This window comes from Chiloscyllium plagiosum, unplaced genomic scaffold (genome assembly GCF_037043375.1).
Source record: "Chiloscyllium plagiosum isolate Xiang-an unplaced genomic scaffold, Cpla_swu_hap1 HiC_scaffold_9, whole genome shotgun sequence".
NCBI lineage: Eukaryota > Metazoa > Chordata > Chondrichthyes > Orectolobiformes > Hemiscylliidae > Chiloscyllium > Chiloscyllium plagiosum.
The window spans coordinates 45,029,607-45,045,131 of record NW_028270147.1 but is presented as its reverse complement, the minus strand read 5'-3'; the positions used below and the strand labels follow the sequence as shown (position 1 = coordinate 45,045,131).

General features: G+C 40.1%; 1 protein-coding gene across 3 annotated transcripts in view; it reads left to right on the top strand.

Moving 5' to 3' along the window:
• The window catches only part of LOC122554720 (importin-13), a 232,020-nt gene that overhangs the window by 210,136 nt on the left and 6,359 nt on the right, over positions 1–15,525 (top strand). For 2 of the 3 annotated variants that reach the window (XM_087990587.1, XM_087990586.1), the window contains 3 exons: positions 318–384; positions 7,929–7,987; positions 14,470–14,559. In XM_087990587.1, the coding sequence (XP_087846713.1) occupies positions 318–384; positions 7,929–7,987; positions 14,470–14,559 (216 nt within the window). Of the gene's footprint in view, positions 1–317; positions 385–7,928; positions 7,988–14,469; positions 14,560–15,525 lie in introns of those variants that run through there. The other variant, XM_087990588.1, reaches the window with a different exon arrangement.

Here is a 15,525-nt window from a genome sequence, read left to right as displayed (position 1 = left end):
AGCAGCCCACAACCCTTTGAGATATTTGCACTCCATTTCATTCTGGCCTCTTGATTGCTTCTATTTTAAATACTTTGCCATTGGGGCTGGGGCCATCAACAACTCAGCAGTAAACTGTGAAATTCGCTCCCTTAACTTCTCTACCTCTGTATATCTCTTTTCTCTTTTAAAAGCATTTCTCTGTGAGCAATTTGTTTGTAATTCCCACTAAGACTGGGACAACAGATAAAGGATGGTCTCTGTCATAAGGACTCACTGGAAAACTAGAGTTAGACACTTATTAACTTTTTTAACAAAGCTTTGTATCTAATTCCTAGGCTCTCAAAAGGAAGCCTGATTTGTTTTTGGCAGAGAACTGTGATGTGAAGGCCCTGTTTCAATGTGGTAAGTAATAGAAATATTTAACATATTTGATATCATAACTAGCCTTTAAACTTAGTCTTTATATTTTTGTATGGTGATATTTGATCCTCCTGTTTAATAACACCTGCATATTGTGATGTAGCATTTCATAAATTTGGAAGCTGTCAAGTAAAATGCATAATTTAGAGGGAATGCCTAATAGTTTTGTTGGAATTCAAATGCGTCACAGCTCTTCAGATTTCTGTATTGTACAAATCCTGCTTTTCTCTGCTGCTTTGTTACCTTTTTGAGTTCTGTGCTCATCCATGAGCGGAAGTTTGCCAGAGATTCTATCGTCTTTCAATCATGACCATGGATTGGCCACAACTTGTTATTATCTCTTTCGTATTGTCCATTGCAATATTTTTGTAAATGCAACATGATCTGTGCCCATAAGCTAATTTCATGTCCCTGTGATTTTAAGGCAAGAAAAAAATCGAAAGAAAGCTTCAAGTTCAAAAATGGTTTCCAATTTATCTATATTTTATTCCATAAACTGTAAACATTTAATGAAGGCAAATTATTAAAATAGTAATAATTGATCTGAGTAATTGATCTTCGAAACGCAGCACAATGTTCAGTTAGACCTTATAACAATCTAGTTGCATAAATCTGTACCTTAGCACCCAAAGGTAGATGAAGATTTACATGATATAATTTTTGCTTCCAATCGTAATTAGTGGTCAACAATGATTGGGAACAGCTGGCTTCATGAACGTTCCCACCTTGATAATGGAGTCTCTCATCTTACCAGACGTGGACTCTGCTACTGGGCATTTGGTGCAGGGTTTCTTATTCACTCATGAGATATGAACATCACTGGTTGGCCAGCATTTTATTGCCCATCCCTGGTTGTCTTTGAGAGGGTGGTGATGAGCTGCCACTCTGAACTGTTGCAGTCCATGTGTTGTAGGTAATTCATAATGCTGTTAGGTAGGGAATTCCAGGATTTTGATCCAGCGATTTGTGAAGGAACGATTATCTTTTTACAAGTCAGGATAGTGAGTGGCTTAGAAGGGATCTTGCAGGTGATTGTGTTCCCATATATCAGGTAGTGTTCCCATATATCTATTGAGGAAGGAACTGCTCAGTCCTATTGGCTAACAGTAAGTCGATGCTGGTTTTGAGTCCAAATAGCCTGGTCATAATGGACCTAATTCTCATACATTTAAGAATTTTTTTTTTAAAAGCAAGGGTAGACATTGATAATAAAATTCATCCATCTCTCCAGTGTGCCAGCAATGTCTTTAGCTGTGTATGATGTCAAAGATCTTAAACCCTGCATCAAACCCATGTATGCTGCCTGTCCATGTGCATCGGAGACAGGAACGATCTACAATCTCAAATCCCTCAAAATATTGCTTGTGTTGCCTCCACAAAACCCTGAGAATCTAATGGCAGGATCAGTGCTTCAATATCAAGGTTCTCTCAGCTGAATTGGGCAGACCACATCATCTGCATATCTGAAAAGACTGGAGCTTTTTACCTAAAACTCCATGGTAGAAGTTACCAGGATGGCAGATATAACACTTCAAAGTCATAAAGACACCCCTGGAAAAATAAAATGTCTCTACTGACTGAAAAGAATTTATTTGTCCAAGACAGCCAAAACTGGAGAAGAAGCATTTATGAAAATTCCAACTTGAGCATCAAACAGGTCTAGGTAAAGATCCAATGCAAACAGTGGAAGGAATGTGCTTCCCACCTACCCAATTATTCTTTTATGTATCTTTGTGCAGATCCAGCATTGGACTGTTTAATTAGCTGAGAACCCACAAGTCCAGAATGGAAGCAAGTCATCTTGGATGTTGCAACTGTCTAAGAAGTGGGAGTCCATGTTATGTAACTACACTAAGTGCTGGCCTAGGCAATATTACTCACATCTTGTCAATGAATTTTAGACAGATATATTTTTAGAAAAAAAAATCCCTGCAATCACATGGCTGGAAATACTTAGAAAAAGCTGCTTACTACTCGTTCTATAATGAACTATTCATGTATAGAATTATGAAAGCTTAAAAGTAAAACATTCAGTCATTTCTGCCCATACTCATTCTTTGTAAGAGCTTACTTTAGATTCCTATTGTTGTTGTATTTTCTCCACTCTATGCATCATTTTCTAACTGAGAAGGCATATTGATCAATGTTTGTTGGGTCAGCAAGAATGCTACCTGGCTACTAAGTGCCTAACAATATACAACAGCAACAAAATGTTTATGCATTTTCTCTCTCCCTAAATAAAAATGACCAACCTCTATACATGTTTCTTCTCAGCATCTCAGCCAAATGAGGAATTCCTCATGTAGAGAACAATTGGCATAAACCAACTGCCATGACACTGTACTTAGCCTGCTCACCTGTGGTAGTATACCATCTTTCTGGCACCAACTAAAGCCTTCTAATAGGCAATGTTTGTCAATACCAGACAAACTGATTGCACATGTGCAAGTCTTGAGTCATGCATGCACAGAGGTTTGATATTCTACCTGCAATGCACATATACAGAAGAAGAAATTTTCATATTGGCAGCCAGCTCAGTGATCAAGATGCACATGCAGTCACTTTTCAATAAATTTCATGCACTGGCACTTGCAAAAGCATCTCCTGAATGCACTGCACATGCTCCTCAGTGTCGGAAAACTACCTTCTTATTAACTTAACGTTTGTCTTTGGATAAAATGCTGGAGTCCATTGTGAATGAAATATTAGCAAGATACTTAGAGCAATTTTAATATAATAAAGCACGGTTATCATTTTCTGAAAAGGAAATCCTACTTAACAAACTTATTGGAGCTCTTTGAGTGATAGAATGTGCAAGATGGACGAATGAGAACTCAGTTGAGTTTTGTATTTCCAAAAGGTATTTGACGACACCACATTGAAGTTGCTGCATGAGAAAGACCCCATGATGTTGTGGATAGTATATTAGCATGGTATAAAGATTGCCTAGCAAAAGAAAGCAGAGTTGTAATAAATGGGTCACACACATGTTGGAAGAATGATCCGAGTGGTGTGCCATGCAGCCTAGTGTTGGAGCCTCCAACTATTTGCAGTCAGTTTTAATGATTTGAATGAAGGCATTGAGCATGTGGTAACCACACTTGCTGACAGCAGAAAGATAGGTGAGAAGTGGTTAAGTGAATGGAACACCAATTGGCAAATGGAATATAATGTGAAAAAATTAGAGGTTATGCGTTTTCCTATTGGAGGGATATAAAAACAGGATTTTACGTCAATCTAGAGATTATAGAATGCTGCAGTACAGTGTCAGAGGTCAGACGACACTAGGTTATAGTCCCAGCAGGTTTATTTGAAATCACAAGCTTTTGAGGCTTTGCCCCTTCATCAGGTGAATGAGAGGGAAGTGCATAGGCACAGAATTTATAGGCAGAGAGATTAAAAGATCGTGCAAAGTGGAGTGTTGACAGGCTGAATAATAGTCTCTGCAGGGGATCGAGTGTCAGTGTGAGTGAAGTGTCAACAGCTGAATAATAAGCAAAAGGATGACCTATAAAATAATTATTCTGATGATTTTTAATTTTTTTGTGGTTATCTCTATGCAACACTTAATTGCATTATAGGTCATTCCTTCGCTAGTTACTCAGCTGTTGACACTTTACTCCCACCATCTGACACTCTTGATCACCTGCAGACGCCTATTATTCAGCCTGTCGACACTCTACTTTGTACGATCTTTTGATCTCTGTGCCTGTGAACTTCTGTCTCATTTCATCTAACAAAGGGGCAATGCTTGAAAAGCTTGTGATTTAAAATAAACCTGTTGGAACCATAACCTGGTGTCATTTGACTTCTGACCTTGTCCATTCCAGACCAACATCAGCAAGCCACATCATGGCAGTATAGAATAACCAGGATGACCTCAAACACAAGAAGTTACAGCAAAAAAAGGTAGGAAAATGGGATGTTAATCCTTATTGTAAGGAAAATAGCAGTCAGGAAGTCTTGTTACAGCAGTGGAAGGCATTAATGAGGCATCCAGAGTACTATGTATAGTCTTAGTCTCGTTATTTGAGCAGGGACATTCTTGTGTGGAGACCGTAAAGACAAAATTGAAATGGAGGCATTGCTTTGAGGAAATAATTCAGGCGCATGTTCTTTGGAGTTGAGAAAAATCAGTGGTCAATTTACTGAAGAATTTGAAGTTTCTGCAAGCGTAGATAGAGAGGAGGACTCCCTTTTTGGGAAATCTAGAACTGTGAGGAGTCGATCCCTTAAAATTGAGGTGAGAAATTTTTTTCTTTGAAGGTTGTCAATCTTTGGAATTCATAACCCAAAGAACTGTGGAGAGTGTGTCACGAAACAAATTTAAGGGCAAGTTAGACATATTGTTTAACTTCATCAGGTCAGACAGGAAAGTGGTGTTTGACACCAAGATCAATTGTGATTTTGTTGAATGACATAGCAGGCTTAAGGAGCCATGTGACTATTCTTGTATTTTGTTTCTAATTTTCATTCATGAGATGTAGACTTGGGCTGAACCACTTAGGGAATCAAGAATTGCCCATTCTTGATTCCCTTGCAGAAAGTGGTGGTATGGGCATCCATCATTCTGTTAGGAAAGGAGTTCCAGGATTTTAACCCAGCAATGGTGACAGAATATGTTATGTTTCCAAATTCGGACGATCTATAGCTTGGAGGGGAACTTGCATCTTCCTCCGTGTCCTGCTAGGAGATGGAAGCCACAAGTTTGGAAGATGCTGTTAGTGGAGCACCAGTAAATCACTGCAGTGCATCTTGTAGGTGGGAGACATTGTTGCCACTGAGTGTCAGTGATTTGAAAGAGTGAATGTTTGTGGACGTGGTGTCAATTAAGCAGGCGGCTTTGTCCTGGTTGGTAAACAAAAAATGATCAAAGAACTGGGGATGCTGCAAATCAGAAACCAAATTCAAACATTGCTGGAAAAACTCAGCAAGAATGGCAGCATCCGTGAAGAGAAGCCAGAGTAAACGTTTCAAGTCAAGTGACCCTTCTTCAGAACTGTTTGATTGATGCTAGGAAAAGATTGGTATATATTCCAGACACACACACTCCTCCCCTCCCTTGCCAGTCTTCTGCATGAACTATTTCCTCCAGTACAACTTGATCTACTCCTCCTCCAGTCACAGCAACTCCCCACATCTGTATGACACCTTCCCTGCAATCGTAGAAGGTGTAACACCTGACAGTTTATTTCCTCCCTCCTCCCTCCTCACTATCTAAGGCCCCAGACACCTCATCTAGGTAAAGCAGCGGTTTACCTGCACTTCACTCAATTTAGTCTATTGTTTTCACTGCTTGCAATATGGTCCCTCTCTACATTTGGGAGACAAAGCACAGACAGGGTAACTGCTTTTCAAAGAACGGACATTCTACCCAAAAAATGACCCAGAGCATCGGTTGCCTGCTTACAATGTGGTTGCAACACTGCTCCAGCAAAGCTCAGAGCAAGCAGGAAGAACAACTTCTTTCTGGACTGAATATAGAGTTCAATAATTTTAGGGTTTGAGCACCTTCTGCCATTTCCTTATCTCAAATCCACTCACACCAGGCCTTGTCATCACGTGGGGTGCTACCACTAACAACCCATTGTTAGCTACTAATGGTTCCCCCATTAACAGCTATTCATTCTCCCAGTCTGACATTTACCCATTCCTTTGCATGCCCAACTGTTTTTCTCTCCCTCTGGGCTCCATTTCCCCCCATTGTTTGCTCCTTCCCCCTCCCTCTGCTACATCTTTAGCTTCTATACCAACCTTGAGTTTAGAAGACTGAGAGGGGATCTGATTGAGATATATAAGATTATTAAAGGATTGGACATTCTGGAGACAGGAAACATATTTCCTCTGATGGGTGAGTGCCGAACCAGAGGACACAGCTTAAAAATACGGGGTAGACCATTTAGGACAGAGGTGAGAAGAAACCTCTTCACCCAGAGAGTGGTGGCTATGTGGAATACTCTGCCCCAGAGGGCAGTGGAGGCCCAATCTCTGGATTCATTTAAGAAAGAGTTGGATAGAGCTCTCAAGGATAGTGGAATCAAGGGTTATGGAGATAAGGCAGGAACAGGATACTGATTGTGGATGATCAGCCATGACCATATTGAATGGTGGTGCAGGCTCGAAGGGCAGAATGGCCTATCCCTGTACCTATTGTCTATTGTCTTTTCCTAGCTACAGTCAATTGACAATAGGTGCAAGAGTAGGCCATTTGGCCCTTTGAGCCAGCACCACCATTCATTATAATCATGGCTGACCCTACCTTATCCCCCATAACCCTTGATTTCACTATCTTTAAGAGCTCTGTCCATCTCTTTCTTGAAAGTATCCAGAGACTTGGCCTCCTCTGCCTTCTGGGGCAGAACATTCCATATATCCACCACTCTCTGGTTGAAGAAATTTCTCCTCAACTCTATTCTAACTGGCCTACCCCTTATTTTTAAATTGTGTCCTTTTGGTTCTGGACTCGCCCATCAGAGGAAACCTGCTTCCTGCCTCCAGAGTGTCCAATCCTTTATTAATCTTATGTCTCAATCAGATCCCCTCTCATCCTTCTAAACTCTAGTGTATACAAGCCCAGGAGAAAGTGAGGACTGCAAATGCCTATTCAAGCCCAGTTAGTTTTGAAGAAGGGTCATTGGATCCGAAACATTTAACTGTGGTTTTCTTCATAGATGCTGCCAGAAGACCTGTTGAGTTTTTCCAGCAGTTTCTGACTCTGTTTTGGAATTTGTCAAGTTTCTTGAATATTCTTGGAGCTGCACTCATCCAGGCAGGTGGAGAGTTTTCTATTACACTCTCAACTTATGCCTTGTGGTTGGTGAACAGATAATGTGAAGTGTAGAGTTGAGTTACTTGCCATAGAGTAATCTGCTCTGATCAGCTTTTGTAGCCACAGCATTTATTTAGCTGGTCCAGTTCAGTTTCTGGTCAGTGGTAATTACCAAATGTTGATAGGGAGGGATTCAGCAGTGGCAGTGCCATTGAATGTTAGGGGGCAATACTGTGAAGAGAAACAAAGTTTTATGTTTACTCATCACAAATGCTGGTTGACCTGCTGAATATTTACTTTTGCATTTTCTCTTTTTAATTTGGAAAAGAAATGTTTTCTGTTCCTGAGACTTGTCACAAAACACATTTATTTGCTTGTTAACAATTACACTGGCCATGAGCTTAAAATCACAAATAAGTTGTAAGGGCCTAACTGTGGAGCAAATCTACAAGTGGGGAGGATATTGGTAATTTAGTTAGTGCAATCCATTGAGTTTCAGCTTTCAATTAGTAATTCAAAATGAAGAAAATCTTATTGCTCATGAGCTATCACATCTAGGCTCAAACGTACTTAGAACTGATCTGAAATACAAAATCACTGTTATAGAAAGTTAAAGCAGGAATAAACTGCATAACCTTGCAAAGAACGAAGAATCTTTTATTGGCTTTCATTGTGCTCTTGGCATGTGTGTGTCGCTGTGTGTGTGTCAGTGCAGGAGTTGATAACTGACCTACAATTAATCTGGTTTTTATCCAAGGAGTCATATCTTTGAAATTTCCAGAAGCCCCAACAGTGAAAGCAACGTGTGCCTTCTTTGTAAGTATTCTTTGTTGTGCTGTCACTTCATTTAGTGTTGCCTATTTATAAGTGAGAAAATATTATTCAACCATTTTAGATCAAAATACTCCCCATTTTGTTTTTGTTTATTTGTATGTGTCCGATTTTAATCTTGATTTTGCTTTTGTTTTGGCTATTGTTCATTATTCTGTCATTCACACCATCTCTGGTCATATGTTTTGTTTCTTTATTTGTCTTGTTACCATTTCCTTTGGCGTGCCCACTAACTCTTGCATCACTTAAGTCTCTCATCAGCTGCCCCATCACAGAAATGTGTGTTCTTATTCTTCTTTGGGCCAACTTAAAATTTCTAACTTGTCCCAGTTCTGATGAAAGATCATTGAGTTGAAATATTAATTTTGTTACTACTTCCTCAAATATGACTGGACCATGAAGATGGGCTTTGAAAGGGGTAGGGTCTAAAACATGCATACACTTTAGGAAACAGTGGCATCAGCCTGTGTACTAAATGCAAATACCTTCCAAGATAATCTGACTCCATTAATTTTGTTTCTCCTTCCACAAATGTGAGGGGACCTATTGATTAACTCCAGCATTTTGTTTTTATTGCATTTAGTAAATTTAGTTCCAGTAACTTAGTCCAATTATATCTACAAGCATTACATTGTACCTCATTTCATTGGTACATGCTTTTCTTACAAGACTGCATGTTCATAACTGAAAAAGTATGATAGCATTACTAGCACAAATGTGATAACAGATCAATAAAATATAAAAAAAACTGAGATTATTTCTTTCAACATTTAGCTCTTTTTCATTCTAAAACATTTACTTTTTAATTCATTTGAGTAACTAGGCTTTAATTAGCAAAACTCAACGAGTTAGTTTTTCTGAGAGCTTGAATAGTGGGCTACTGTTTGACTGCGAGGAGTAATCGCAGCAAAACCTGGGCAAATGTCTACAAATGCAGTTTCAGAAGTGGAAACTTTGGCTATGTCTTTTTCCAGTTTTTATCTGCTCAGGTTAAGGGATTGAACCACATCTACAGTATATAGTACAGTAGTGCTTAGTGCTCCAACATCCGGGAAGTCACTCAGCAGCAGTTTTAATAGGAAATCTTCGTATTGTAATGTATCAATATGGCACAGTGGTTAGCACTGCTGCCTCACAGCGCCAGAGACCTGGGTTCAATTCCCACCTCAGGCAACTGTCTGCGTGGAGTTTGCACATTCTCCCCGTGTCTGCGTGGGTTTCCTCCGGGTGCTCTGGTTTCCTCCCACAGTCCAAAAATGTGCAGGTCAGGTGAATTGGCCATGCTAAATTGCCCAGTAGTGTTAGGTGAAGGGGTAAATGTAGAGGAATGGGTCTGGATGGGTTTCTCTTTGAAGGGTCGGTATAGACTTGTTGGGCCAAAGAGCTTGTTTCCACACTGTAAGTAATCTAACCTAATCTAAATGTGAAGTATGTTCTTTGGCTAATACTAGTGAAAAGGCAGGCTTATGCGTGATCACAAGATATTGTGGTTATTCAAAGTGTGAAGTTAATCATAGATCAATTGGAAAACTTTGACAAATGGACTTTTTGCCTTTCAAAATTACCTTTTTTTATAATCATAGATTATCATGATTCTGTACTCGTGATTGTTTCTACATTGTATATTAAGGTCATACCTTTGAAGCATAGAGTCATGGTAATCATGTTATAACGTAAACTTTTATGGCAATTTGCTTATGGATGTTATTTTAAATGAATTCAGCACTTTTGTTTTATCTTTTGCTAAATTAGCAACTGAAATGGAAACTACTCAATTAATATCCTGCTTTAATTATTATATATACATATTAAATATTCTAAGATAGTAAATGTACAATATTATTCAGAGGTGACTCTTACTGTAGCAGTGTACAAATGCCAACTTCACAGTGAACATGTCCCATTTCCAGTTAGGATTTTACAGCTATTTGCTTATCGATGGAGTACAAGCTTCAAAATATTTGGGCTTGAGAGTACTGGAGAAAATCAGTGGAAATTAAAATCAAATACAGGGAATAACTGATTTATGAACATATGACTAACAAGGGCTCATACTTATGAATGTGATCCCATTCATGGGTGTAATTTTAAAGTTGCGACATGCAAACATTTCCTGCATTGTGTTCCAACTCGTTTTCAAATTGATTTACAAATGGATTGCATAACGGAACCTGTTTGCAATCTGGCCACTTCCTGTACCATGATTACACTAGGAATATCCTTTGATCTTGAATTCTACTCCTGATTACTGTTTTGATTTAAAGTGTGCATTCTTGAGCATTTTAGAAATTACTACGTATAGTCACATTGTCCATTTTTACTTTATATTTTATCCCCATCATACTTATAATTTTAATAAAAATCAAACTTCCAATTAATATGGATTACACAAGGATTTTTTTGATATTCACTGCAACAAGCAGATTAAAAGCCCCATTAAATGCTATTTTTCGCGGTAACTTGTACTTTCAACCACACGCTAGAACTTATTACACAACTGAAAAATTCCACTATTAGATATGCTCTACTGTCCCTAATGTAGACATTCAGATCTTCTGGAGCTAGTCTGAAATAATCTAAAATTATATTTCACGATGCATATTTTCCTGGAGAGGTTGCCTTCTACCTAAGGATAGGCAAATCTTCCAGTGTCATTTAACACTCAAAATTGGTCTTTCTACATCTGAGCCTGAGTAGTGAACCACAGAAACATTCAGGCAGGCTGAAGTGAGGACTGCAGATGCCGGAAACCAGAGTTTAGATTAGAGTGGTGCTGGAAAAGCACAGCAGGTCAGGCAGTATCCGAGGAGCAGGAAAGTCGACATTTCGGGCAAAAGCCCTTCATCAGGAATAGAGGGGCAGAGGAGATGACCCGGGGGTTGCAGTGAAAGAGAGAGACTCGCTAAGATTCTTGTGGAGAGAGGAGGAGAACTACTTTAAGGTATGCATCCTTGCAAGAGAGTTCGCAGTAAGGTTAAAATCAGCTAGGCAGAAGTGAGGACTGCAGATGATGGAAACCAGAGTTTAGATTAGAGTGGTGCTGGAAAAGCACAGCTGGTCAGGCAGCATCCAAGGAGCAGGAAAATCGACATTTCCGGCAAAAGCCCTTCAAAACATTCAGCCTCCTGCTGGTGTCCCACTCTCAGGTTCTGGACAGTCTGATTTTGTCTAAGGGTTCTCGGGCATGTTTTAGTCCCTATCCCCCTCCAGGGCCATCTCCGTGATATTGTGAATCACAATGGGCTTTGTATCCAGGTAGAATGCTGATAAGCTGTTTTTGAAAGCAGAACTCTCTATCTTTGGAAATAAGCACCTATTAACAATCTAGCATTCTCATTCTAAAAATAGACTGCCTACTGTGGGAGACAGTGACAGACTGACGAGCAGAGAGGGTGGGGTGGCCATGTTGGTAAGGGATGATATTCAGTCCCTTGCGCAGAGGGACCTAGAATCAGGGGATGTAGAGTCAGTATGGATAGAGCTGAGAAATTCTAAGGGTAAAAAGACCCTCTTGGAAGTTATCTACAGGCCCCCAAACAGTAGTCTGGATGTCGGATGTATGTTGAATCAGGAGCTGAAATTGGCCTGTCGTAAAGATGTTACTACAGTTGTTGTGGGGGATTTCAACATGCAGGTAGACTGGGAGAATCAGGATGGTATTGGACCTCAAGAAGGAGACTTTGTGGAGTGTCTCCGAGATGGATTCTTAGAACAGCTATTGCTGGAGCCTACCAGGGAGAAGGCAATTCTGGATCTGGTATTGTGCAACGAACCAGAATTGATCAGGGACCTCGAAGTGAAGGAACCATTGGGAAGTAGTGACCATAATACAATAAACTTCAATCTGCAATTTGAGAGGGAGAAGGTACAATCGGAAGTGACAATATTTCAGTTGAATAAAGGGAACTATGGAACTATGAAGGAGGTGCTGGCCAAAGTTCAGTGGTGCAATACCTTAGCAGGGATGACAGTGGAGGAACAATGGCAGATATTTCTGTGTATAATGCAGAAGATGCAGGATCATTTCATTTCAAAAAGGAAGAAAGATCCTAGGAGGACGCATGGGTGGCCGTGGCTGATGAGGGAAGTTAAGAAACATATAAAGTTAAAAGAGAAAAAGTATAACATAGCAAAGATAAGTGGGAAAACGGAGGACTGGGAAGCTTTTAAAAAACAACAGAGGGTTACTAAGAAGGAAATGCACAGGAAAAAAAATGAGGTATGCAGGTAAACTGGCCAAAAATATAAAGGAGGATAGTAAAAGCTTTTTTAGGTATGTGAAAGGCAAAAAAATGGTTAAGACTAAATTAGGTCCTTGAAGACAGAAACAGGGGAATATATTACGGGGAACAAAGAAATGGCAGAAGAATTGAATCGGTACTTCAGATCTGTGTTCACTGGGGAAGACACAAGCAATCTCCCTGAGGTAACAGTGGCTGAAGGACCTGAACTTAAGGGAATTTATATTTGCCAGGAATTGGTGTTGGAGAGACTGTTAGGTCTGAAGGTTGATAAGTCCCCAGGGCCTGATGGTCTACATCCCAGGGTACTGAAGGAGGTGGCTCGAGAAATCGTGGATGCATTAGTGATTATTTTCCAGCGTTCCATAGATTCGGAATCAGTTCCTACGGATTGGAGGGTAGCTAATGTTGTACCACTTTTTAAGAAAGGTGGGAGAGAGAAAGCAGGAAATTATAGACCAGTTAGTCTGACCTCAGTGGTGGGAAAGATGCTGGAGTCTATTGTAAAGGATGAAATTGCGACACATCTGGATAGTAGTAACAGGATAGGTCAGAGTCAGCGTGGATTTATGAAGGGGAAATCATGCTTGACTAATCTTCCGGAATTTTTTGAGGATGTAACTCTGAAGATGGATGAGGGAGATCCAGTGGATGTAGTGTACCTGGACTTTCAGAAAGCTTTTGATAAAGTCCCACACAGGTAGTTAGTGAGTAAAATTAGGGCGCATGGTATTGGGGGCAAAGTACTAGATTGGATTAAAAATTGGTTGGCTGATAGGAAACAAAGGGTAGTGATAAACGGCTCCATTTCGGAATGGCAGGCAGTGACCAGTGGGGTTCCGCAGGGATCGGTGCTGGGACCGCAGCTTTTTACAATATATATTAATGATATAGAAGATGGTATTAGTAATAACATTAGCAAATTTGCTGATGATACTAAGCTGGTTGGCAGGGTGAAATGTGATGAGGATGTTAGGAGATTACAGGGTGACCTGGACAGGTTAGGTGAGTGGTCAGATGCATGGCAGATGCAGTTTAATGTGGATAAATGTATGGTTATCCACTTTGGTGGCAAGAACAGGAAGGCAGATTACTACCTAAATGGAATCAATTTAGGTAAAGGGGCAGTACAGAGAGATCTGGGTGTTCTTGTACACCAGTCAATGAAGGTAAGCATGCAGGTACAGCAGGTAGTGAAGAAGGCTAATAGCATGCTGGCCTTCATAACAAGAGGGATTGAGTATAGAAACAAAGAGGTTCTTCTGCAGCTGTACAGGGCCCTGGTGAGACCACACCTGGAGTATTGTGTGCAGTTCTGGTCTCCAAATTTGAGGAAGGACATTCTGGCTATTGAGTGAGTGCAGCGTAGGTTCACGAGGTCAATTCCTGGAATGGCGGGACTACCTTACGCTGAAAGACTGGAGCGACTGGGCTTGTAGACCCTTGAGTTTAGAAGACGGAGAGGGGATCTGATTGAGACATATAAGATTATTAAAGGATTGGACACTCTGGAGGCAGGAAACATGTTTCCGCTGATGGGTGAGTGCCGAACCAGAGGACACAGCTTAAAAACACGGGGTAGACCATTTAGGACAGAGATGAGGAGAAACTTCTTCACCCAGAGAATGGTGGCTGTGTGGAATGCTCTGCCCCAGAGGGCAGTGGAGGCCCAGTCTCTAGATTCATTTAAGAAAGAGTTGGATAGAGGTCTCAAGGATAGTGGAATCAAGGGTTATGGGGATAAGGCAGGAACAGGATACTGATTAAGGATGATCAGCCATGATCGTATTGAATGGTGGTGCAGGCTCGAAGGGCAGAATGGCCTACTCCTGCACCTATTGTCTATTATCTGCCTGTGCAGTAAGTGCAAACACATTCTAAGGCAATCAGGCTCCATCAAATTCGAACAATCCGAGCACTCAAACTTGCTTATCAAGAATGGCTCACGTGACTGCTTTTATTGTATTTGTCTTAAATTGAAGCTTATTTAAGCCATCCTAACATTTAAACCTCATAATTCTAACAGATTATCTTTATTGAGTAGTTTAAAGTGGTCACAATACATTGAATGGAGTGAATCATTTGTGTTTAGGATGACTCTCAACAGAAGAACATGAAATACATTCACAATCAGTTTGCAATGACATCATTTCACAATGCTGCCAGTCATTGAAAGAAAATTGGTTATCAATGAACTTTATTTGTTTTTTTCATTTCCTCTGTTAGAGTGAGCTGCTGGCACGTTGTCGGGAAGTACAACCTATTGGCTTAGTTGTCCATGAAAATGGAAAACTCTTATTACAAGCAATTCTAGAAGTAAGTAGCCATGAAAAACAGTTTACTTCAGTGTGGTCAATTGATTAAAATGGCACCAACATGAATCAGAATGACTGACCTGACAATCAGTTAATTATTGGTTATCAGTAGGTTAGTAGCATGGGCATTCACCATGATGATGCCAGAGGTATAAAATATAGTTATTTGGAGAATTTTGTACTCATATCATTTCCACTGAAGTGGCTTTACAAATGTAAAGAGTTTTAATAAAGAACAGGGATTATTTCCCGTGGTAGAAATATTGGTGACAATAGATAATCAGGCAAAATGATCCCTGAAGTTGCAAAGAAAGGTAATCAGCAATGACGATACGTATGAGTTATATGAGCATACAATACTTTTCCATGGGATGTAGTTGAGGCAAATATCTCTGCATCTTTTAAGAGAAGAGTGGATAAACCAATAATCAAGTTGTATGCGTTCAGTGTGTGCCAATATGACACCAAGAAATCTTACTAAAATGGGTCAATATCGATCAGTGGCTCAACTCCCCAGTACGTAAAATCAAACATGCACAAAGGAAGGTGGATGTGACCACTGGAAGTCTATCATTTCAGTCTCAGTACATTGTTATGGGAAGGGTTTAAATTGATGCCCAATGTTCTCTGTGGTCCCTTTTGACCATGATTTTCCATTTATCACCCAGAAATTGAGCTGTCAATTTACAATTGTACTGTGTTCAGCTTGATACACAATTTCTCACAGTTAGGCTGTCTGAGAGTAAAATCTGTGGTTGGGCTGATATATAAAAATAGCATGTGTGCACAGGTATCAGGTAATTACCAGTAACAGAAAGTCCAACCACCTCCACTTCAGCTGTATTATCATCAGCAAGCCTCCCACTGGTAAACAAACTCTCAACAGGACAATTCACCTAAATGACATGGCCACTGGAACAGGCCACTGTTTAGCTTTTTGCAGGAAGTAGCACACTCACAGCCTTCT